The 25,179-nt window shown below is 37.9% G+C and overlaps 1 protein-coding gene across 5 annotated transcripts in view; it reads left to right on the forward strand.

The window, feature by feature from the left end:
- LOC128620964 (nucleolar protein dao-5-like) overlaps positions 1-23,495 on the forward strand; it is a 23,909-nt gene extending 414 nt beyond the window's left edge. The window contains exons 2-24 of one of the 5 annotated variants that reach the window (XM_053646360.1): positions 2,605-2,720; positions 3,165-3,278; positions 3,805-3,864; positions 4,548-4,623; positions 5,918-6,003; positions 7,629-7,712; positions 7,991-8,107; positions 8,182-8,286; positions 8,374-8,445; positions 8,691-8,726; positions 10,116-10,185; positions 11,152-11,270; positions 11,549-11,671; positions 11,748-11,855; positions 11,932-12,036; positions 12,113-12,214; positions 12,714-12,821; positions 13,228-13,293; positions 13,557-17,460; positions 19,009-19,091; positions 20,647-20,829; positions 21,409-21,515; positions 23,351-23,495. In XM_053646360.1, coding sequence (XP_053502335.1) covers positions 2,605-2,720; positions 3,165-3,278; positions 3,805-3,864; positions 4,548-4,623; positions 5,918-6,003; positions 7,629-7,712; positions 7,991-8,107; positions 8,182-8,286; positions 8,374-8,445; positions 8,691-8,726; positions 10,116-10,185; positions 11,152-11,270; positions 11,549-11,671; positions 11,748-11,855; positions 11,932-12,036; positions 12,113-12,214; positions 12,714-12,821; positions 13,228-13,293; positions 13,557-13,802 — 1,913 coding nt within the window. In that variant the 3' untranslated portion in view covers positions 13,803-17,460; positions 19,009-19,091; positions 20,647-20,829; positions 21,409-21,515; positions 23,351-23,495. The remainder of the gene's footprint in view (positions 1-2,604; positions 2,721-3,164; positions 3,279-3,804; positions 3,865-4,547; positions 4,624-5,917; positions 6,004-7,628; positions 7,713-7,990; positions 8,108-8,181; positions 8,287-8,373; positions 8,446-8,690; positions 8,727-10,115; positions 10,186-11,151; positions 11,271-11,548; positions 11,672-11,747; positions 11,856-11,931; positions 12,037-12,112; positions 12,215-12,713; positions 12,822-13,227; positions 13,294-13,556; positions 17,461-19,008; positions 19,092-20,646; positions 20,830-21,408; positions 21,516-23,350) is intronic. The other 4 variants (XM_053646359.1, XM_053646362.1, XM_053646361.1 and 1 more) reach the window with 4 other exon arrangements.
- Positions 23,496-25,179: the final 1,684 nt, after the last annotated feature.

Consider the following 25,179-nt stretch of genomic DNA (forward strand, 5'->3'; position numbering starts at 1 on the left):
CATGTACACCCTCACGTCTACACCCTCGCACCTACACCCTCACGTCTACAACCTCGTATCTACACCCTCGCGTCTACACCTTCACATCTACACCCTCACGTCTACACCCTCGCGTCTACACCCTCACATCTACACCCTCACGTCTACACCCTCGCGTCTACACCCTCGCATCTACACCCTCGCGTCTACACCTTCACATCTATACCCTCACATCTACACCCTCGCATCTACACCCTCGCGTCTACACCCTCACATCTACACCTTGCGTCTACACCCTCACATCTACACCCTCGCGTCTACACCCTTGCATCTACACCCTCGCGTCTACACCTTCACAACTATACCCTCACATCTACACCCTCGCATCTACACCCTCACGTCTACACCCTCGCGTCTACACCCTCACATCTACACCTTGCGTCTACACCCTCACATCTACACCCTCACATCTAACCCTCACATCTACACCCTCGCGTCTACACCTTCACATCTACACCCTCATGTCTACACCTTTGCGTCTACACCCTCACATCTACACCCTCACAAGAAATTGTTGCTATTTTTTAATCTTAAATTTAAGATTTCTTACAAATACTGATTTAACATTAGATAGCAAAATATTAAAAATTATAAAATAACAACTTGCTCTTTTTAAGGCCGCTTGTCTATGTTTTCTAAATTTCTTGGTTTTTAATGTAACTTTTTCTTATATCGTTTGGATCTCAAAAAATGGTAAAAAATTAATTGAACTAAATTCAACTAAATAATGATGCAAACTTAGAAAATACTGATTAAAATTCTGGTTTAAAAAAATCAGCATTTATTTTTCTTTGTTCTTTCTGTGTCCATAAACCCATAGAAATTCTTCTACATTATAATTTTTTTCAATTTTAGAAACTATAATATAAGGAACTAGTAAATAAAATAGTGAAGACTTTTTATATCAGTGGCCATAGGATAGTATAACAGTGGATTTTGTTCTTTAAGATTTTAAAATGATAAAAACATTACCTAAATAACTAAATAACTGTATTTCCTAAAAATATAGATTTAAATTATGCTTCAAATCGTCAGATTTAGTTTGCACTTTTTGAGGCCTGTCTTTAAACCCGTTTATATATTTTTTAAACATTTTACAAACTATAATTATACTACAAAAAAAAGTGGAGGGGCTATGACTGTATCATTTTATAATTTAACTTTTGAACAGGATGATCGGTGTAAATTGTTATTATTTTGTATTCTGGGAAACATGTAAATATCTTATGTAGCATCTGAAGGGCAGTACTAAATGAACAAAATAAGATCATTAAACAAAATAATAGCAATTTACACCGATCATCCTGTTCAAAAGTTTACACCCCCCTGGCTCTTAATGTATCGTGTTGCCTTCTTGTGCATCAGTGAACGTTTGCACCTTATGTAATAGTCGTGTACGAGTCCCTAAGTCGTCCTCGGTGTGAAAAGATGGATCTCAGCATCATATAGTTACTGATGGAAAGGAGTCAAATATGCAGAAGATGCTGGAAAAGTAAAGAATGTGCAGGACCTGGAGGATTTTTCTGAAGAACAGTGGGCAGTTTAACTGCTCAGGACAAACAAGGGACTCGTGAACAACTCTCACAAAACATAAACACAGTCGCTGATCATCCAGGTAACGACACACGGTATTAATAATCAAGGGTGTGTAAACTTTTGAACTGGTTCATTTGTGTACATTCAGTTATTATTATGTCTTGTGGACTCTACAGTATGTAAACATCTGTTATGTGAAATAGCTCATTCAGGGCGGGTACTAAATAATTTTTTTTTTTCTTTTTAAATGGAATTTTAATGATTCCGCTTATTTTTTTTCCAGATTATTAACATTTTACAGATTCTGCAAGGGGCGTACAAATTTATGAGCACAACTCTATGTAATATTATTATATTTTACATTATATTTTTTTGTGTTTTATTACATAGGATAATTTATTGTTGACCGAGCATTGCAAAAAAAAAAAAATAATTAATTAATTAATTAATTAATTAATTAATTAATTAATAATAATATTCCATTTTCATTTCAGCAAAGCAGAATTATATTTATTTGTGGAGGTCAGATGTTTCAGATGTTGCGATTTCATCATTTTTTTTCTTTTTCCGTGTTTTGTGTAGCTGTAACACGTCATCGTGGTTCAATCCTGTTTTCTAATCATCAGCTAACACCTTGTGTAAATATTGATCTCACTGACTGTACACTGATAATATACACGTCATGTTGCACTTTATCGTAATATTATTGTTGTAATGTTCTGGAAAGTCACTGTTTTAAATAAAATTAAGTGCTCTGCACATTCGTTTCAAAAAAGTACAAATTGTTTCTTTTCGCATTTATATCCCTGTTTCATATTTCTATTCGTTTTTTTATGCACTAATTTCAATTTCACTCATAAACAGAACGCCACTTACAGCAAACATCGCACCCTTAACCGTGGAATTAAATACATTTCATTCATACGATAATTAAACAATCAACATTCACAGTGTGTTTAACTCATTCTCTCATGATTCGAAATAAAACTGTTTATTAATCAGCAGGATGTAATGTTCCAATATTTGTAGCTGCATGGTCGCTGCACGATGAGGAAGCGGAGGTGGGCGGGGCCTCACCTCCATTCATGGGTGTGTCTGAAGACCTGGGAGGTGGTCCTTTAATCCCCATGACACAACATAGAAAGGTTTGCTTTATAATTTATACATCTCTGATTTAGTTTCTAGTTCTTATATATGTTACATAAAATCATATTTTATTTATAAACATGTTTCTCAGTTTATTTATGATTGATTTATTTATTTATTTAAGCCAGTTCCATTTAATGGATTTATATATATATATATATATAGAGAGAGAGAGAGAGAGAGAGAGAGAGAGAGAGCGAGAGAGAGAGAGCATTAATTATATTTCAATTACCAAAGTGCATAATTAGCATCTTTAATCATTAAAAAATAGAAATAATTATGAAACTAGACAAGCTAATTTCAGGCAAATACAACATTTCAAACTTGTAACTTGGAAATGTACAGTAAAACTTACGTAGTTTAGGATTAGACACGCAGTTGTTGTTGTAGACGCAATTACTTGCTCGCGCATGTATCAAATGACGGACACTTTCATGTCCTAGGATGATCCGTGGTCATGTGACAGCTCTGCGTCCTCCTCTGAAGACAGCGACGATGATGATTCGAGGTGGAGGAAGAAAAAAAAGAAGAAGAAACTAAGGAAAAAGAAGAGCAAGGTGATCGAGTCGAGTCTCTCCTTATATATTCATATTTCGTCCCGTTTCCAGCAGTTGCTGTTTATTATTTATTAGAAACATTTGTCCTTTTTTTTTATCCATTTAGAGTTACAGTTAACGGATAACTATCATAAGTAGGCGAAAAGACGTTACCGAGAAACCGCAAAAACTCCTCTGTCCTGAAGAGGTTGGAAGACGTAAAGTTACAGCTTTACCTTTACAAAGCGCTGACACTAGAGACTCCTTCCATAAACGTTAAATAAACATGTCTATGTCTCAACGATTACACGCCGTTTATCAGTGGGACGTCTGCTGTTCAAGTCGAGCTGCTACTATAGAAACGATAACGTATTAGAACGAGCGCATTAATATAAATCTGCTGTCAGAAATCAAACCGACCAATCAGAATCCAGAACTCGACAGCGCTGTGATGTACTGTAATAGGGACGATCCAATGTTATGTTAATGTGTTCGGCTCATTATTTTATATATAGTGACATCATGTCTTCTCCGGGACTTTCCACAGAGATCGAGTTCGTCATCATCGTCTTCCTCCAGTTCCTCGTCGGACAGCGACAGCAGTGAGGTGAGCGAATATAACGAACGGGGAAAACAACAGTAACTCGATAAAACATTTCACTTTGGATTGGTGACACTTTTTCAAATGAATCCTACCTTGAAATGTGGTTACAAACGGACATTTTGGTCACGTGATATTCAGTGGCTACAACTAGCAATACACCTGATTCGCTAGTGTGCCGTTAGATTCTTCGCTACGCTAACGATTAGTTTATTCTAAAACACTTACAGGTTATTAGCATTTTTAAAATGCTAGCAACATGATAACAATAACCATCCTAGCAGAGATCAGCTAGCATGATACGTTAGCTGAAGTCCATGATCTGTTGCTTCAACTAAAATGCTCATCGCTAGCAAAGAATTAAAGCTAGCTTCTACTTTACTTTACACGCATGCTGTTATAATATATTGTTTTTTTTGTTTTGTTTTGTTTTTTTAATAATTATTGCAAATCAACTTCTCTAAAGGTGTGGCTTTAATGTAGCTAATATGGCTAACAACATATAAAATCTACTGAGAACTAGTTAGCATGAGGTATTTTGGTGCTATTTTGTTGGTCCTGGCTAGCTCATGCTCATGATTAGCTTCTGTAATGTTGCTCTACTTAAAAGTTTTCAAGGTGTTAGGTTTCAGTTAACGGTACTTTGATTTTCATGACTACATTTTTGAAACAGACAAATTTCTCCACAGGAAGAGAAGAAGAAGAAGCGGAGGAGGAGGAGGAAAAGGAAACAGAACGCTGTGACGACAGCGATACCTGAGTCAGGTGGGAGGAATCGATCACGCTCGACTGTTTCTGATTGGTCAGAAGGTGTTGATGAATTTTCTAGAACTCTGATCATAGTGGCATCAGTAACTCCGCCTACTCACACCATCCAGTCGTTGATTATTTTTCTGCAGCAGCACGACACAGATTGTTTTATTCCTTACTTACTTACTTACTGTATACTTTTGAAAATGAAATCATTATAATGTCTCACACTATTTTTTTTTTTTTTTTTCTTCGCGATAGCTTGACTCGAGTCTTTTTAATTGCTTTAACTCCTGTGCTGGAGTGAAATTCTCATCAGCGTTATAACACACTCCACCCGTTTATCTTATCTTCAGATACGAACACGCCACCCTGTGTGTACACACACTCCAGGACACACCCTCGCTATAAACGCACTAACTCTCAGCAGAGTGTGTGAAGTGGCGTTCGTGCCCATTACTGTACATATACAACTCCTGTTAGTCGATATACAGTACAGAACAGCACACACACACACACACACACACACACACACATTGTAGACTGGTACAAATGGACCTCATAGATGCCACAAATGATAAGTGAGTCTTTCATGCACTGTATTTTTCAATTATAGAGGCCAAAGATGGATAGCATTACAACACACACACACACACACACACTAACTACATTTCCACCGATCAACTATTCTGTACATTAGAACAAAGCCATTATCCGGACCAGTGAGTGTGTGATGGACTTTCTGCTTAACACAAAAAATTACATATATGTAAAATTCAAACACAAAAAATAAATTCATATTAATGTTATTTGTGTCCATGAGTAATATTAACTAATTGTTTAATATTCATATAATATAAACGGAACGGCTGTCGTAAACGGATAGAAAGTACGACGGATTGTTCTGTAATAAATATAAATCTGTAAACGTTGGTTGATTGCTGTGGTTTAAGAGAAATAAAACACTCACGGATGTGCTGTTAGAGGAAAAGAATCAACTAATAATATTCAGCAGTAACTCCACCCACTTTTGCTAACAGTAACTCCACCCACTTTTGGTAACAATAACTCTGCTTTATCACCACCCTGTCACTGACTAGTTTTTTATAACAGCATGACACACACACATACATACACACACACACACACACACACACACACACACACACACACACACACACACATATATAGTGTTTTATTCTTTACATAACCGATGGAGGAAATAAAGTTGTTTTTACTGTTATTGCACACTCTGTTTGTGTATGTGTGTGTGTGTGTGTGTGTGTGTGTGTTTCTGTGTGTCCCTCAGGCCTCGTGCTGGAAATTGTGTTAACGCCACTAAAACAGCAAAACGACGAGCGAGAGATGAAGAAAGCAAAAAAAGACAGCACTAGAGTAAGCACAACCACCGTGTGTGTGTGTGTGTGTGTGTGTGGACAAATATACTATATATAAGTCCATATATAGTATAAATTTATTGTATATACAAATAATAAATGTAACCTCAAAATGATTATTATTATTACGGGGCCAAGCACCGAAGGTACTTAGGCACCCTATTGTTATTCTACCTTTTCTTCTTCTTCTTCTGGGTAGACTGTCTATGGCAGTCCATAGAACCGTCTGGTAAAAAGTTGTGAAATTTTGCACACTAATTGGGGAGGGTCTAAGGAACATTCTGACCAAATTTTGTCCAAGTGCTGCCAACGTCCTAGCACCACCATTGGGTCAAATTTGGCCCTAATTTGGAAGTATGTTTATAGTCAGAACTTTTGAACAGTATGTCCAAAATTTAAACACTAGGCATCCCTGGATTCCCTGGCTTGGGACGAGTTAAACACACCACATGATGTCAGTGTCCAGGTTTTTTTTTTTAGATTTTGTCAAATCTGTTTTTTCACGACTCCGCCCACAAATTTTCTCCAATAATCACCAAATTGTGCTCACGTCATCATCAGAGTAAACCTCACATAAGTGAGGAAAGTAGTGACCCTGTATCTCAGCAACGACTTTGCACACTGACACAAAACTTGGTAGGCTTCTTCAGGACCATGACCTGAGGCTATGCAACAAATTTCATGCCAGTGCCACCTAATGGTAAAAAGTTACAATAACGTGCTAAAAATGCTTACATCTAACTGCCATTTTTGCTACTCCACCTCCAAATTTTGTCCAATCTTTACCAAATTTAGTTCATGTCATCTTGAGACCTGTCTAAACAAATGCAAGAAACAGGATGTGAGGGTGTATCTCAGCAGTGCATCTACATATTATCATGAAACCATGGACCATGCTCTGAATGTACCCAAGAAGTTTCATGACTGTAGCACCTTGTGGTCAAGAACTGTAACAACTTTCCTTTTTTACCTTATATCATTTGAAGAATTTCTCCTAAAATACACTGGAGTATGCCGAAGTGAACATACATGAACATCTGAAATTCAAGTGTACTTCCTGTTGACCATCTTGGATTTTGTCAAAAACAGTTTTTTTTTTTTTTGCTACTCCTCCTATAAATGATATCCAATGAAAACCATATTTAGCAGCTGTCATCTTCAGACCAACCTGGACAAAATTTATCAAAAGAATGTTCATATTCCAAATAGTTTGCCCATAATGTGCCCGTAACCCATAATTATTAAGTAACTCTAAAAATATTTCAAACAAAATAAAATAGCTAAATATGCTAAAAAAAATAAATGTTTGTATAAACAAATAAATACGAAAAACTGAATGAAGTACAACAAACATTACACTAAAAACTATAATGAAATAAAACTTTTGTTGTTGTTTATTTTATTTCTTTATTTTTTCAGTATTTGTTGGTCATTTCATTCTTCAGTGAGATGTAAATTTTTTTAAAAAAGGCATGTAATTATAATTCCATATCTTAATAATGATGCCGTTTCATTTTGTTTTGTTTGTTTGTTTATTTGTATTATTTTTTGTCTATTTTGCTTACTAGTATAATTAATGCCAAGAATTCTGGACCTCACTGTGCCTCTTAATATTTTGGTCAGAAGAAGAAAAAGAAGAAAGACAAGAAGAAGCGGAGGCAAAAGAAAAAGAAGAAGAAGAACAAAAAGAATAAAAAGAAAAAGAAGGTAATAAGCATGAGAATTTGTATATATATATATATATATATATATATATATATATATATATATATATATATATATATATATATATATATATATATTTACAGGCTTGGGGAGTAACGGAATTCATGTACATGTATGCATTATATATATATATATATATATATATATATATATATATATATATATATATATATATATATATATACACACACACACACACACACACACACACACACATATATACACATACATCTGATTAATATAATTTCTGTCTTGTTCAGGATTCCAGCTCGTCTTCCTCCTCCGACAGCTCGTCATCCGACAGTGAAGATCAGGACAAGAAGAAGAAGAAGAAGAAAAAGAAGAAGAACAAGAAGAAGAAGAAGAGAATGAAGAAGGTACAAAGCTGACAGTATTTAAAAGGTTATTTCTTTTGTTTCATTTTTGTTTTAACTGTTTCATGTTTGATCAGGACTCATCGTCTGACAGCTCCAGTGACGATGAAAAGAAGAAGAAGAAAAAGAAGAAAGACAAGAAAAGAAAGAAGAAAAGAAAGGAGATGAAGAAAAAGAAAAAAGTGAGGAGAAAAAAAATGATTTTTTCTATATTTGGATTTTTTTTTTTTTTTTGTCTAATTAAATATATATAAATATTTATTTTGTAGTACTCGAGCTCCAGCTGCAGTTCTTCCTCGAGCGAGAGCGATGACGAGAAACTGAGCCGGAAATTAAAGAAAGTATGAAAGGTTTTTTTCAATTTGTGTAATGTTTTTATTTTTTATTTTTTATATTTTGTGTCCAGAAATCTAACAAACATTTTGTGTTGAATTTAATAGAAATGAATTCATAAACAAACAAATAATATTTAGATAACAGATAATGTTGTTCATTTTTTTTCAGTGGATAGCTAGCTAGCTAGCTAAGTTGTGCTATCAGCTAATTGCTAAACATGTTTTAATAATTTTCTGGAATTTGTTACTAGGAGGAACCGTGGGGCGATGACGCTGCGAGAGACGAGGTTTGAGCTTTTAGTATTATTAATATTTTTATTGATTCTTTATTTTTCTTCATAACACTCAAAAGATAACGAATTTTCAGTTAAATGTTTCATTTTTAAATCATTCAAATTGAATGTTTGAAATTTCCCTTTAATGTACATTCATGGAATGTCTTACGACCAATAAGAGGTGCACTTTGTAGGGCCCGCCTCTCATTCATCCTTTATCCCTTATCACTTTCTCCTCCCTTTTCTCGTTTTCATCCAGGTATATCTTTGGTTTTTCTCTTTCAACAACCTCACCCTTATTCTGTCACTCATTCATTCAGGATTGCATATTTGGCTCCACGTTTCTTGCTATCCACCCTGAACAGGTCCCCAGTACCCAATCCCTACACCATGATGCTCCCACCACCATGCTTCAGAGTAGAGGATGGTGTTTTCAGGGTACTGGCTTTCTGCCAAATGTAGCACTTTGTCCCAAGGTCAAAGTAGTTCAAATTCTGGTCTCATGACACCAGAGAACCTTTTTCAGCGTGTTTGCTGAGTCTCTTACACGGGATTTCATCTGTTTTTTAAAATTTCTTCTCATTAATCTTCTACAAAGTCCCATCCGAGCTCCTTCGGAGTTACTAATATAACTGCGGAATGTTAGCTAACTAGCAAGCTAATATGATACGACACTGATATGATACTTCGCTGAGATGAAATGGGCGCTGTATGTTTACAGAGCCTTCTGTTGGCTCGGCAAGGTGTCTGATATATTAGTACGCAATAAAAAGAAAGATTTTGTAAATGTGTTCATAAGCACTTTTCGTGATTTTGGTGTCAAAATTGGAAAACAACAATTTGGCTTGCTCTCGAAAAATCACCATAGACTCCTGCTTTGTTTTTGTAAGCATGAGGCGGCCATTTTTTAGGTCCATTTCAATTCTAGGCTGCTTCACTACAAATGTGGAAAATCTGAGGGGGAGGGGGGTCAATATTTATGCAAGGCACACAGATATACAGGTATAAAAGTTTTAAATAACAGCTTTAATCCCTCGTTCCATTTCTTTTTTTTTTTTTTTCAAAACTAAGTTGGGGTTATATAGGCACATGCTGTCTATAAAATATCAAATCGAAATCATTTAAAACGGCCGCCGCTTCTCGTTTCTTTGCTAAATGTGTTTAATCATCTGGAATTTAATATCACGGCACTTTTCATCAAGTTCTCACAGAAGAGCAATTACTTCCGAGATCAGAGTTTTGTTCCTCAGCTCAGAACATCGTCATGTGTAGATGGTGTGAAAGAAGTGAAATACGGGAAGAAATGTGAGACGAAATGTGAAAAGCGAGACAATTTCAGGCAGTTTCTCTCTCTCTCTCTCTCTGTCTCTCTCTCTCTCTCTCTGTCTCTCTCGCTCTCAGGGGTTATTACGGGGCGAGCTGGAGGGGAGGGCAGGAGCGGCGGCTGATGATTGGACAGCAGCTTCACCAGGTTTGTTTCAGCTTAAACGCACACGCTTGTCCTTTCTGTTTTTTTCATTGAGCAGTTCATTCTGTTGGATCGCTCTTTTCTTTTCCTCTCAGCTCTTTGTCTGGGGTGTGTTTACTTTTACACACTTTTAGCTGCAAGGCTAACATAGTGTAATGTTAGCATTAGCTTCATTTAACGTCCCTTTCATTCACTCATTCCGCCTGCCATCCCTCTCTTTTATTCTGTTGTTGGTTGGTTTGCTTCTTTCTTTCTTTCTTTCTTTCTTTCTTTCTTCATCTCATTCATATTTCATTCCTTGCTGTCTCCATTTCTACTTTCTTTCTTTCTTTCTTTCTCCCTTGTATTCGTTCACATTCTTTTTTCCTCACTTGTATTCTATCATTTCCTGTTTTCTCCTCATACTTTTCTTGCAATTTTTGAATTTTTCTCTCGTTCTTTCTTTCTTTCTTTCTTTCATTATTTCTTTCACAATTATATTCATGTTCTTTTTTTACATAATTTATTAACATTATTTCTCCCTGTCATATCTTTCCTTCTTTCTTTCTTTCTTTCTTTCTCCCCTGTATTCTTTCACATTCTTTTTTTCTCACTTGTATTTGATCATTTTCTGTTTTCTTCTCTTCTACATTCCTTGCAGTTTCTTTCTTTCTCTCCGGTATTCTTTCATTCTTTTTTTTTTTCACCATTTCTTGTTTGTATTCTATCTACTTCCTGTTTTCTCCTCTTCTACGCTTCTTTCAATTTCTTACTTTTTCTCTCTTTCTTTCTTTCTTTCTTTCTCTCTTTCACCATTATATTCTTTCAGGTTCTCGTTTCCTAATTTATGAACATTATTTCTCCCTCTCGTATCTTTCTTCTTTCTCCTTTCTGGTTTTCAGCTCCTTCTGGAAAAGAGGAGATGAGTAAAATGTAAAATCACACACCTCTAACTACAGCTGATTATACACTCTGATTTTTTCCCCGCAGCATTCCCTGCGGCCTGCGAGGCTGAGAGGACCGATGGGATATGTGGCGATGGTGAAAGAGGAGAAGAAGAAAAGAAAGGGAAGCTGAAGAAAAAGAAAAAGGTTCTGTTTATTAGCAAGGCCAGTAAAAAAAGCATGGGGTGGTGCTACATGTTCTCGTGCTGTTAGGTTCTCCACTTGAATTAAAAAAGCTAACTGATGCTAATATTCATGAAGGTGCGTCTTGTTGCATTATGTTAGCTTGAAGTTTATATAAAGTAAACATTTTGCATGTTATCGTCTCTAGCACGATGCTAATACATTTTTTTTTTTTTACTTCCTTACCATCACCCTACTTTTTTTCTTCAATTTTTTCTTTCATTTTTTTTTTTTTTTCTAACCAAGTATCTTTCCATTAGGATTCTGCTTCATCTTCAGAATCGTCGTCCTCCTGTTCGGACAGTTCCTCCTCAGACAGCGAGGATGACAAGAAAAAGAAGAAGAAGAAAAAGAAGAAGAAGAAGAAGAAGAAGAAGAAGAAGGTGCTCTGTTCATCATAAATGAAACAAATAACCTTAAGGACTGTAAATGACCTCGTGTTTTTCATGTCTTTTTCAGGACTCGAGCTCTTCATCTTGCTCCTCATCCTCTTCGGATAGTGAGGATGACAAGAAGAAAAAGAAGAAGAAGAAGAAGAAGAAGAAAAAGAAGAAGAAAAAGAAGAAGGTGCTCTGTTCATCATAAATTAAACAAATAACTTTAAGGACTGTAAATGACCTCGTGTTTTTCATGTCTTTTTCAGGACTCGAGCTCTTCATCTTGCTCCTCATCCTCTTCGGATAGTGAGGATGACAAGAAGAAAAAGAAGAAGAAGAAGAAGAAAAAGAAGAAGAAGAAAAAGAAGAAGGTGCTCTGTTCATCATAAATGAAACAAATAACTTTAAGGACTGTAAATGACCTCGTGTTCTCCGTGTCGTTTTCAGGACTCGAGCTCTTCATCTTGCTCCTCATCCTCTTCAGATAGTGAGGATGACAAGAAGAAAAAGAAAAAGAAGAAGAAGAAGAAGAAGAAGGGGAAAAAGAAGGTGAAAATAAATCTTGCTTTGTATAAACAAAAATACAGAGCAGACTGCAATACAACGCTAACACTGAGGCATACAGGCACATGATGCTAATGCTAATACGCTGGCTCGAGTGTATGAAATGCTAATGCTAATAAAGGTTGGATTCCACCAACGTATGAAATAATTATGCTAACGTTTGGGTCGCGGAAGGCTAATGCTAACTCGGTTAGGTTTACGCAAGCAAAAATACAGATGATATACGTAAATAAATGAATCATTTAAATACATTACAATTTAAATAAATGACAATTAAAGTAGGTGAATAAATAAATAAAATAAGTTAAAGAAATAAAACAACAAAATAATCAAATAGATTGAAGTAGTTGCTCGGACAGACAACACACACGAGTTTCAAATTAGCATAAAAACGTGAGAAAATATCCGAGTCATGCTTTTTATCTGTTTATCCGACATTGTTGTTGTTGTTGTTGTTGTTGTTGTTGTTGTTGTGGTGTTACAGGCCAGCAGCTCTTCATCTTCATCTGACAGCGAGGAGGAACGGAAGAGGATGAAGAAGAAAAAAAGGGGAAAGAAGAAAAAGGGCAAATCCAAGAAGACAAAGAAGAAGGTTCTGGAATTCAGATTTTTTTTTATATTTTAATATAATAGATTTTAAGAACTGATTTATTGTTCATGATTTTTTTTTTCCATTTTTTTATGTTTTTTTTTTTAGCTACGTCAATATTTTTGGCTCTTCTTGTTGACGCTTTATTTTCGTTACTGGAGCAGGTTTATTCATTTATCTGAAAAAAATATATTTAGTCTGAAGTTGAACAAAATATTAGAATAATACATACAAAGTCTAATCATTTGCTTCAACTTTTCAACTCGTTTCCGACGGCACGTATCGGGTTTTATTTTGAGTACATTCCCGTCGCCGATGCGCGTTGCCATGGCAACCGAGTCCGGCCGTCGACTTGGGTTGGAGATTTTTGGCGCTTATTAAACATGTTGTCATTTCTGTCCTGCGCCAGGGTTCCAGTTCTCCTTCGCCTCACGACGTTGATGAAAATAAAGAAAAGCAAGAAGACTTAAAGAAGGTAAAGAAATAAATTGCACCGAGATTACGCTGATGCTCGTCTAGCTAGCGAAACGTTTTGACACGAGCGGTTACTAGCGTGTTGCTGACTAGCCTCGCTAGCTAACATTCTATTTAAAATTCAAAATCCATTTGACAAATTAGTTGTGAAATTAACATTAAAAAAAAAAAAGATTCTTTAAAGATACATTTGATTCAGTTCGCTAAAACGAGTCGATTTATTGAATCGATTCAGAGTGAGTCATTTTGATTCCGACTGCGCAGGAGGAAGTGAAGGGAGAAGATCGGGATGGACGGAGCGACGCAACGGGAGGAGTAGAGGACGGAGAAAGATACGATATGTTCCCAGACGATCCTACACGTGGCGTCTTTACTGAGGGGGCGGAGTCTCAGGGGGAGGGCTCCAGGGGCACCTGGAGGGGCGGAGCTTTAGGCTACAAGCCTCACCTGGACACCGAGAGGAACGGCAACGAGTCACAATATCAGATGTTGAACGAGAACGAATTGTGATTTCTTTTTTTTAAAAAAACATTTTGCTTTTTATAATTCAGAGTAAAAAATCATTCAGATGTTCAGTTTATCTCACACTCTAAAGATTCGAGTTTAGATTTGATTCAGGCGATTCACTTGTTTAACTTGTTTCGTTTTCCGGTACACAATCACAGGTTTTGCGTTAGGAACGGGTTTCCTTATGTCAGAGATTTCAGATGTGGTTTTTTTTTTTTTGCTTCATGGAGCATGAAATTCTGACTTTTTTTTACTTAAGCTGACGTTTTAGACGCTAGTTCAGATTTCAGATTTGATCGAATGCGCACAAAGGGATAAAATGACGAATAAGGACAAATTAGATCTGAAAGTTTTGTTGACAGTTTGCTTTTAGCGAATAAAATCGGAAATGTTTGGTAGTCGTAAGGAAGCTAGCTTTATCGCGGAAATCATTTCACCCCGTTTCTTTGATCAGTCTGGATATTTCTGGAGAAATTTTCTTTTTACAAATGTTTTCGTTTCGAATCCCATTTTAATAACTTTTCAGATAATAAAACGGCAAGAGTGATGAAATGAAAACCGGAAAACCGCGACATAAAATTAGAACCCAATCTAAAATTTTATCTAGAAGAATCTAGAAACTCTTGCATTGACAGAAATAGAGATTATGAAAAATGATACACTTTGGGGACACTCATTCGCAATAAACAACAACAACAACAACAAAATAAGCTTTTCATTTGATTCACCTTTGTATTAATCAGCTGGCATAAAGTGAGATTTGTTTTTCTTTTCTTTTCTTTTTTTTTTTTTTTTGCTTTTCAGTAGAAAAATGATTTCAGGCTGTTTAGGATTTAATGGCACAGAAATGCATGGACATTAAGTCTTAATTGACTTATTCCAAATAAAAATAAAAAACAATATGAGCTTTACAGTGTGATGATGTTATTGTGTGATGCACTTTTTTTTCTTTGTTATTACAATTTGCCAAACTATTTGTTTACTATTACATATTACTACACCATTTTTTTTATAAAAATTTTAATTAAAGAACGACGTCATGGTGCTTATGCATTAATAGTTACATTTAAAGTTCTGTGAAATGAGTTAGTTCCTGTTCTCACTTACATTACAGCAGCGGTAAGCTGTCGTTCCCTCACCAGTCTCTCTTTATTCTCTCTCTTCAAGTTGATTAGACAAAACAAACCCACGAAGTGTACACTCCCGCTCTGATCGACATAAAATCGCAGCTTTAAGGTACGTTCACATGTGCGAGTCGCCCGTCGCTGTATTATGAATTCGCCAGAAATCCTTTCTACTACTGGTTGCCGTAGTAACATTTATCAATGGGGGGTGGGGGTGCAACTAGTATTCCAGTTTCGACAACGAATCGGTTTCCTTGCCACTAAAATGAAACATTCTGGAGGGAGAGCGTTTATACATATAAAATGATGGCCTGAGTGCGTTTAAAGCAAAATAATAGCTAGTGAGCACCGGAGGCTACGGATCACGTACTCTCTACTGTCTAAAGTCCCTCCAGATTTGCATAAACTTTTCTCAGCTGGACACGCCCACATCTAGTCGCTCATGTCGCTGGAAGTCACCAGCTCTCGCTGAAAACGAATGGTCTCCGGTCGCTTTGTTGCTGCGTGTGTGAACGCACCTTTACTTCTGACTGCCACCGGAGACTCCTTCCGTGAATGTCGAATACGGAAATGTCGCCTTACAAGTGGAAAACTGCACCGTATCAGTGATCGTGCGTAGCTATAGGCGAACTGGGCAGATGAGAGATGAGCGAGAGATGAGAGAGAGAGCATTTCATCTAAACGAACTTTACTTCGTCCTACACAAGACCTGCCCGTCCACCACTCTTAGAGCGGCATCGACCTGATCAGCGCAGTTGTAACTGTGAGGGAAAATGATCTGATCGTGCAAAACGCCACGGTGAACCTCCAAAAAACGTCATCAAACACTCTTGATATGAGTACATAACTCTACACGAATACATGAAGACAAAACGACAAGCTGGACTTCTTTAACCAAGTACTCGATCCGTACTGTGGAGGAGCGCTTTTCTCTTCTCACAGAGTATGAGAACATTCGGAGTTTTATATGACGTTACATCTACTGTATCAAAGACGAGGTGACGACGACGAGAGTTCATCAGGAGTGCGTATAACTGGGAAGGCCCTGACTCATGGAGACTGGCTGGATGTTGATGGGCGTGACGTGTTGGTAGAGCTGACTGCTTTGAGCAGACGTCTGGCTGCTGGATCTCAACCACCGTATGTCCTTAAGTTCATTTGGGGGAAAGGAGGGGGTTTTTTTTCAAACGTTATTGTCGCATTAAGACTGCTTCTCGCTGTCCTTGAAACTGTTTCTCAAAGCTAAAACGGATTAGAAATGATCTAATGACGCAGGGCGGACTTAACGGACTAGCAGCAACTGCATGTGAACGTGAACTTACAGAGAAAATGAATATCCAGGAGGTTTTTTTGTAGCTTACATACAGTATGCTTGTTTAAATCCTGTACATATACTTTAGATATAACTCATAACGCACAGGTGGAGGAAGTGATTTGTGACTTGCTGAATTTGCGTTCGGACTTTTTTTTTTCATGGAATCAGAAACAATGCTTCAACGCTGTTTGAGTTTTCATTTGAGTGTAAATTTATCAATAAACAAAATGTCCAGTCTCGCACACGTATCTTAAAGGTTGTGGATGTGAAGTGGAGGGCGGGGTTTGTCTCGATCGTGGTTTGCCTAGAATAGCAGTTAGACACGAGCCGGCCCCGCATACGCTTTGAAAACGTCCGTAATTTCAGTATTTCAGATTGCAGATGATGGCTAATTAACGCTCCTTAACGGTCGAGGTACGGTGCAGTGTCAAAAGCTCTAAAATCTTCTTTTAAAAAAAGAATCGATTGGTACGTCAACAAAAACAAGGAGGAGACGCATCATTTGCATACACTGTGACGACAACGCGTGTGTTACACCGGAGATGTGGAGTTTAATCCCGATGTAATAACTCTTTTTTGGTGCTGTTGTTGTTGTTGTTGTTGGTGTTGTTTTAGCACCAGGTTAGTTTCAGAGCGTAAACAGTCACGCTGACGGAAGTGGATTTGGGTGGAAGTTTTTGGGTGGAACAGGAAATTCCAGATTTCCAGGTGTATCAGGTTACATAGACAACATGTAACAAGCAGATTTATTCACGTGATAGCTTCTGCATTCAAGTGTTAAAATGACTGATGAAATAAAATACTCTGAGAAAATGAGCATGGGTCATACAGAAATAATAATAAAATACACTACTACTACTACTACTACTACTACTACTAATAATAATAATAATAATAATAATGATGGAAAATGTGACCGTGTGTGATGACGTCACGTATTTTCCATCCTAATGTCTGAATCACAAATGGCTCCTTGCTCCCTACCTAGGGCACATAAACCTGCCCCCTTGCACTGATCACGTGAGCCACTTGCAAGCTGTTGAGTGAGAGAGGAGATGACGCTCGAGCGCTTTCTGTCAGTATAAAGTGCACTTACGGTGATTTGGAACACAGCCTCGGCGTCAGGTGCGGTCTCCGTGTGTGTTCTTCACTTCAATTCACTTCGGCACTGCAGGAGCGTCTCTGAGCTCAGGGGGAAGCATGGACTTCGATTTGGCTGCAGGTGAAAAAAAACAAAAACAAAAACAAATCTACATCCTTCGTTAGTTTTATGCGTTTTAGTCTCGCGCACAATATTGATTAGCGCTCGTGACGTGTTTATGGCGACTATAATGAGCAGATTAAAACTCTGATATGATGTCGTGAATCGTTACAAAGTCCGCGAGGTGTAAATGTTTGCATCTTCATTTGGTTTTAAAGCGAAATAGTACAAAACTGTACTCATGTAAATGAATCTAAACATAGTTGTTTATTTATTTATTTATTTATTTATGAGCTTGTTTATTTACGTTTATTTCATTGAATAACATAATTGCTTATTTACTTATTACCTACTTGTTTATGTAAATACCTACGTATTTACTTAAGTGTTTATTAACTGATTTGTTTAGTTACTTAACCCTTTTATTGCATGGTGTTGCCAAATGGCGACAGTTCATTTGTCTCCAAGTTTAACAAAATTATTATTTTTCCCAATGTAGCTGGAAAAGGGGGGCTTTAAATTTGACAACTAAGATAAAATGCCATGTCAGATTAACAGGAAGTGCTGTTTCCACTTCCTTTTCTGCCATCACATCACATGACATGACATGACATGGTGAGGTCATCCTCAGGGAGATCTTAAAATGTGATTAATTTGTCCATATTTAAGTAAACCTTCTTAAAGGAAACCATTGAAGCACTGTCTGAGATAAGTTAACATTTTGGGGGTTTTTTTTTTGGTCATTTAAAGAAGTTGATATATTTTGTTTAATGGTAAAATGTAATTGTTGCCAAATGGCAACAACATGCGATAATGGTGTATGTGTGGTATATGTGCATTCATGAAGTGAAACAGGCCTACATAGCAAACAAGACACCCGGCTTCTCTGATGTTGTATTTACAATTTTCCCCACATTCAAAGTAAGAAAAACTTTATTTAAAAAATGTTATGTGTCAAGAGAAAGAATTAGGAATTCAAGAGAAAGGATTAAAAAGATACTCAAATTTTTGTATGGATTTTGAGTGAGTAAATCCATCCACGTACGTTTTACAACTGTCATTCCTTTCTAGAAGATATAACTTTTACACGTTTACTAGGTGCCAAAAAAAACCCCTCTGCTTTCCACCATTGCACACTGTTACCATATGGCAACGATTTACCAACTACCCCCCAGTAAAATGTTTCAAGTATTATAAATCTATAATCTGTTTATTGTAAATGTAATCATTCATGCAGTAGAGTGTTAAATACTTCATTTATGTAGTTACTTGCTTGTTTACTTATTTATTTATTGTTTTTTTTTTTTTACTTGTTTGGGGTACTTTTTTGTTTAATGAAGGTCTTAACATACATTATTTTTGTTACTATTGTTACATTGTTTTTGTTGCTTATGACATAACATGCCAAACCAAATACGCTAAATGATTGTAAATTAAATTAATTTATTTTCTTTACTTTGTCCTGAGGGCATATACTTTTGCACATGATTGTATGTATGTGTATATATATGTATATACATTTTTGACCCAGTTGTAAGTTAACACACTGACTTTCTCTCTGACCCTCAGCTGTGGATAAGGATGAAGTAAAGAAGAGTGAGGCGAAAGAGGTCGAGGGAATTTTTGGATTTGGGAAGAAGGATAAAGACAAGGTGAGACCGACTGTTTCTTAACGTTTTGTATAATGTGATGTAAAAATAATATTAATGTTCATAAGCTACCAAACCGTGGTGTTTTAGTTTTAAATATAGTAAAGATTAAATGAAATAAAATCACTAAATTTAATAAAGTATTCAAACACCAGTTGTACCGACTGATCTGAGAACAGTCCTGGAAGGTGTGGCCTAATATTTTAATGTGCATGACTGATTGACAGCCCTCGGTCCGAGACTCGTAACCAGTGATGCTGCACAAGCTGTGAGAATTAGCATTGTTTAAATCCCCAGTCTTGCTTCCTTAGCTTACACATGCTAGGATATTTTCAGTTGCTAGGTTTGCCAGTGATGCCCCAACTGCGGTGAGGAAGTCCAAGCCCAAAACACATGGGTCCTTAATGGGAGCGAGCAATAGCCAGTTTCCAAATCTGACTGTAAGTTGCCTTTACTAGGCAGTTCTTGTCCAGGCGTGTGTCTTTGTTTCCCTGCTGCTTTCCGCACCTGCCTCACCAAAGAAAGCCTGCTACACCCAGGTATGCCATCTGCACAAAGATATGCCTGCCTCACCGAGGTATGCCTGCCTCACCGAGGTATGCCTGCCTCACCATGGAATGCCTGCTACACCCAGGTATGCCAGCCACATAGGTATGCCTGCCTCACTGAGGTATGCCTGCCTCACTGAGGTATGCCTGCTACACCCAGGTATGCCAGCCACATAGGTATGGCTGTCTCACAAAGGTATGCCTGTCTCATGATGGGATGCCTGCCTCACTGAGGTATACCTGCCTCACAAAGATATGCCTGCCTCTCTAAGGTATTTCCTGTCTCACCCAGGTATTTCTTGCCTCACAGGTTATGCCTGCCTTAACAAGGTATGCCTAGAACACCAGGTTATGCTTGCCTCAACAAGGTATGCCTTCCTCACCAGGGGGGTATGCCTTCCTCACCAGGGGGGTATGCCTTCCTCACCAGGGGGGTATGCCTTCCTCACTAGGTGGGTATGCCTTCCTCACTAGGTGGGTATGCCTTCCTCACTAGGTGGGTATGCCTTCCTCACTAGGTGGGTAGGCCTTCCTCACCAGGGGGGTATGCCTACCCTATCAGGGTATGCCTGCTTTACTAAGTATGCCTGTGTCACCAGGATGTGCAGCTCAGCAGCACCTCCACTCTTTACCCTATCTCTCTGTCACGAATCAGCAGTATCTTGTGCGGCCTTTAAAGGCCATTGCTGGCTGGCAAGTCCTACTGGGACATGAGCCACCCTCTACCTTCCTCCCTTTGCAGACAACCTTGCCTTCCTCACCGGCCACTGTCGGGTAGATCTGCCCGTAGCGCACTCAACCAAGCCGACTTCCGACACTAATGTGGCATTATACTACACTATGCGAAGAGATCTGACTCGAACAGAAAAATGTGCAAATCATGCAAATTAGCACTAGCTGTCCTGCGACACAGCACGGCTACAACGCATTCCTTTAGAGATGGTAAATAAGATGCTTACATGTTGACATGAACATAACATGCTGATATGTTAAAGTTCTCTCTTTAACAGGACAAGGACAAATGTAAAGACAAGGAGAAAAGCAAAGAGCACAAGAAGCCGAAAGAGCACAAGAAGCCGAAAGAGCACAAGAAGCCCAAAGAGCACAAGAAGCCCAAAGAGCACAAGAAGCCGAAAGAGCACAAGGGGCATGGAGGACACAGCTCCTCATCCTCCTCCAGTGACGATGATTAGGTAAAAAACCTTCGACCTCTGATATCATCATCAATAAGTCTATGATGCATCAATTCCCAAATGCTAGCATTTGATGAAAGATGTGTGTACTAGCTGCTAGCATAAACACTTTGTTTGAAGTGGAACAAGGAAGAGCTATATTTAGCAGCTAGCTATGCTATAAATGAAGAGATCTGTTAGCTAAGGATTTAATTGCCTATTTGTACAGCATAACATTTAATAAAGTCTGACAGAGCGCACAAAGATGCTAAACACCGGTACCAACAGCATGACAAACCTTTTGCTCACTAACGTTGTTAAACATGGGTCAGTTCTTGCTAGCTAGCTGTATTTACCACACAGGGGGGGAAAAAAGTCAGTTACTTTGTGATGGAAACCATTAGATTTTCCCTGTAGGAGTTTAGAGTTTCGTTAGCTTGTACTTATGTTGTGATTTGCTAGTTACTAATATAGCTTGGCTTTACAAATATAGCATAGCTAGCTCGCAAATGTCACAAAATACAGGTTGGAAACTCAGTCACATGACTTTAATGACGTTTATTATGTGTTTATTAAAGTATATTTCACTTGCCATTTCAGATCTGAGTGAAAGTGTTAGCTGTAAACACACAGAGTCTATCGTACATGCTAACTGCATCACTTGTTTACCTCATGGTATTCCAATATGGACTTCAATAAGTATTTCAGTAAGTAAGTTTTATTTGTAAAGCAACTAAATGCTACGAACATAACATTTGTCGGTAATGTAGCATAGCTAGCATAGTAAAGGAAAGCTGTAATTAGCACACAGATCTAAACTTGGAATTTAGTCATGCTCTTGAGAGCATTTTAGTGACGCGTCCTGCACCTCGTTTGTGTTTAGCTTGTATGCTAACTACTACCTGTGTAGGTTGAGGAAAGGGTCTTAGGGAAATCCAGCTAAACAACACCGCCTCAGGTTCTTCCTGACGTAGCCACTGTTAGCATCCGAAATAAAGAAGGAGTTTCATTGCTTTTGTTCATCTTTAATTAGTATTTCATTCTCTTTATCAGATAAAACAGAAAGGAGATCTTTGTAAGGGTCCAAAGCACTAGTGGTGTGTTTGTCGTCTATAATTAGCGCAGGCGTGTCCTGATGTAAAGATAAAGATGTTGTAAAGGTCAGACTGGAATGTGGCGTGATTGAGGAGGGAACGACTCTAACGTCTGAAACCTGAGCTGAAGACGCTCTGAGCGATTGACGCGGACAGCTTCGTAAAGGAGACGCGCTCGTTTTTGCGTTTTGAAAGATTGTTTAAGCGACACACTTTTGAGCAGATGAGTTCCTGCGTTGGCGTTGCTGATTTATCAGACATTATACACACTGAACTTTTAAATCTATGAATTTTTGAGCAACCTTCAGTAATAGTGTGAACCTGGCAAACCATGTCAGTGACCGTAAGCACTGCAAATTTTACTACAAATTACTTTTGTAAAAAATGGGATTTTAGCTGGGGGGAGGGGGGAGGGGGGAGGGGGGGGTTCTCGACCCAGCACTGAAATTTAGCCACTAGATGTCAATGTTAGACAGCACTGATGAGTTCTTACCGCTGAGCAGTACTCAGATTTACTAAAACCAAGACGAATACTTATTTTTATTATTATTAGGGGCCAAGCTCTCTTCAGCATCGAAACAAACATGCTTTCTCTGTGTGGCGCATTCTGACAAATGCCGAGCTTCAGTTCGAAAGGTCCTGTGTTCGATTTCCATCTGGTGCCAGGTCTTAAAAGTGTCTGTAATCTCGCGTCATTCGGTTCCTTTCTTTTGTTGCTCAGAATTGCAGTAACCTTTCCACCTCTTGGCATGTGAATAAATGCCTCTGTTCTGTTCATTTCCTGTTCAATCTTATTCTCAGCTGTGCTTCTGAACCCATCTTTTATTCATTCATGTATACTCTGTTTCTCCTCTTCGTGTTCTTCAGGCTCTGCATTATGCTTGCTACGCCTTTGGGGCTTGACCCCATTAATCGCTGCTTTCAGCTATATTTATTATTATTATTATTATTATTATTATTATTTATTTAACACATTTAAGAAATACTTTGTCACTGATATTAAAATGGTTCATTGTTTTATGTTCTATTCCATTATTCCTTGTTATTTTTTATGTAATTCATAACATTATTATTGAAATTAATTATATATCATTAATGTTACATCATAATAATAATAATAATAATAATAATAATAGTGGTTAGCACGTTTACCTTGCACCTCCATGGTTGGGGGTTCGATTCCTGACTCCGCCCCGTGTGCATGTTCTCCCCGTGCTTCAGGGGTTTCCTCCCCGCTCCAAACACATGCGTTGTAGGCAGATTGGCGTTTCCAAAATTGTCCGTCATATGCGAGTATGTGTGCACGATTGTGCCCTGTGATTGGCTGCCAGCCCCCCCCCCCCCCCCCAAATCCAGGATGTCCCCCACCTTGTGCCCTGGGAGAGGCTCCATAAAACATTAATAATAAAAAGGATGTCTAATATCTGACCTTATTTTCTGTATTTTAGGAACACAACTGGACTGAAGAAGGAATTTCTTTCTTTCTTTCTTTCTTTCTTTCTTTCTTTTCTCCCAATATAATAATTCATGTTGTGAAGCTGTTTCTAATTGTAATGTTGTAATTAAAAACAATAAATACATCTAAAATAATTATTTTAAAAGTCTCTCTTTACTTTTTATTATTATTTTTTTTATCTTGTTTTTGCTCCTGCAGTACTACAAAGACAACAGGACTTTTCTACCATTTGTATTAGCAGTGCTGTGTAAAAGTATTTGCACCCTTCTTCCCTCTGTTGATAACTGTGTCAGTGTGCACTTCTCTGTTTGTCCGCATGGTGGAGACATTCTACCTTTTATACACCGAGGCAGAGCGACAAAAAAAAAAAAAAAAAAAAACCACATCCAAAATGTGCACCGAGACTAAATATCGCACATTTAACTCAATTGGAGGATTTTTATTCAAGAACACATCAAACATGTCTTAATTATGTAAATTATTTTGACCTTACTGTTCCGTACTTCAATCAAACGCTCTGTGTTGCAGTGGGATGAATAAAGGCTCGTTGATGATTGTCTCGCGTTGTGCTCTGAAATCCAGAGCTCTCCAGTTATTTGTGCGTTTAATTAACCTGAACGCGGTGATTTTAAGAGTTTGAGGAATTCGGTTTACAGGACGACGCCTGAGAAGACGGCGTTTTCATGTTTTCATTTCATTTGAAAAGGCTGGAGACATCTCATCTGAGCCAGCTGAAATACGGTCATTCACAGAAGTCGTTCACGCTGATGAGACCTACTGCCTCTGACTTCACTGATAAAATACGAGTCTCATATTATGACATTGAAAGTGTACGGAAGTTTAGTAAGGAATAAGGTAAGGCTGCTGTCTGTCCGGTACGCTCTATACTTTAGCAATAGAACCTTTCTTAAAGGGGACCTATTATGCAAAATTCACATTTACATGGTGTTTGAACATAAATGTGTGTTGACAGTTTGTGTACACAAACTTTATTTTTATTCCCGATAAATCATAAACAGTGTCTCAAAATGAGCCGTTTTCATTTTCACACTAACATGATGTCACGTTGGAACAAGCCCCGCCCAGGGACCGCCCTATTAGCATAGCTCCTCCCCTGAGTGAGCTGCACACAGTGTGCCATGTTCTCCACGCAGGAGCAGCTACGGCGATGAGAAGAACGTCTCCGCTCCGTAAGTGTTGTAAGTGTTCGGTTGTTGAGTGTAAAATTGAACACGGGTCTTCATGCACTCCCGGCGTCCGAGCCACCGAAGAGGCAGTGGAGAGGTTTTCATTTGGAAGGAAACGTCCGACAAAAGACCGTGCCATCGCAATTTCGCCAATTTAAGTGGTTTTCCGAAAAAAAACGAGCACAAATTACGCACATCGCATCGCAAATTTCGAAAAAAAGCCGCAAAATGAAATGTTTTTGGCCGCAACGATCACAAAGAAAACTCGGCGGCGTTCTGTACGGACTGAATTTCACAAAAAAAACATTTAACTAGTTCAACGTTGTTGGTTTTTTTTTATGTTGGAAACCTGTGACCTGTGCTATTTGAAGAACTTCTGGAGACCTGAGACGTTCTCTATTCCTAGAGGGTCTGTGAAGATGCAACCCCTCAGGATGACCTGTGTTCCATCACAGTGTTTGTACAGTGTGGAAACCCCAGCTCTGGGTATCGCGGGGCTCTGTGATGGAGGGTTGTAGGTGGGCGTGGGATTTATGGCTCTTTTTTTATTATTTGAATTGCTAGCAGGTAAGTCCCATTATTTTGAGTTTTTCGTTGTGTATGTACGTTTTTGTCCAGTTTCCCGAGCTCTTGG

Source organism: Ictalurus furcatus, chromosome 17 (assembly GCF_023375685.1).
Source record: "Ictalurus furcatus strain D&B chromosome 17, Billie_1.0, whole genome shotgun sequence".
Classification (NCBI taxonomy): domain Eukaryota; kingdom Metazoa; phylum Chordata; class Actinopteri; order Siluriformes; family Ictaluridae; genus Ictalurus; species Ictalurus furcatus.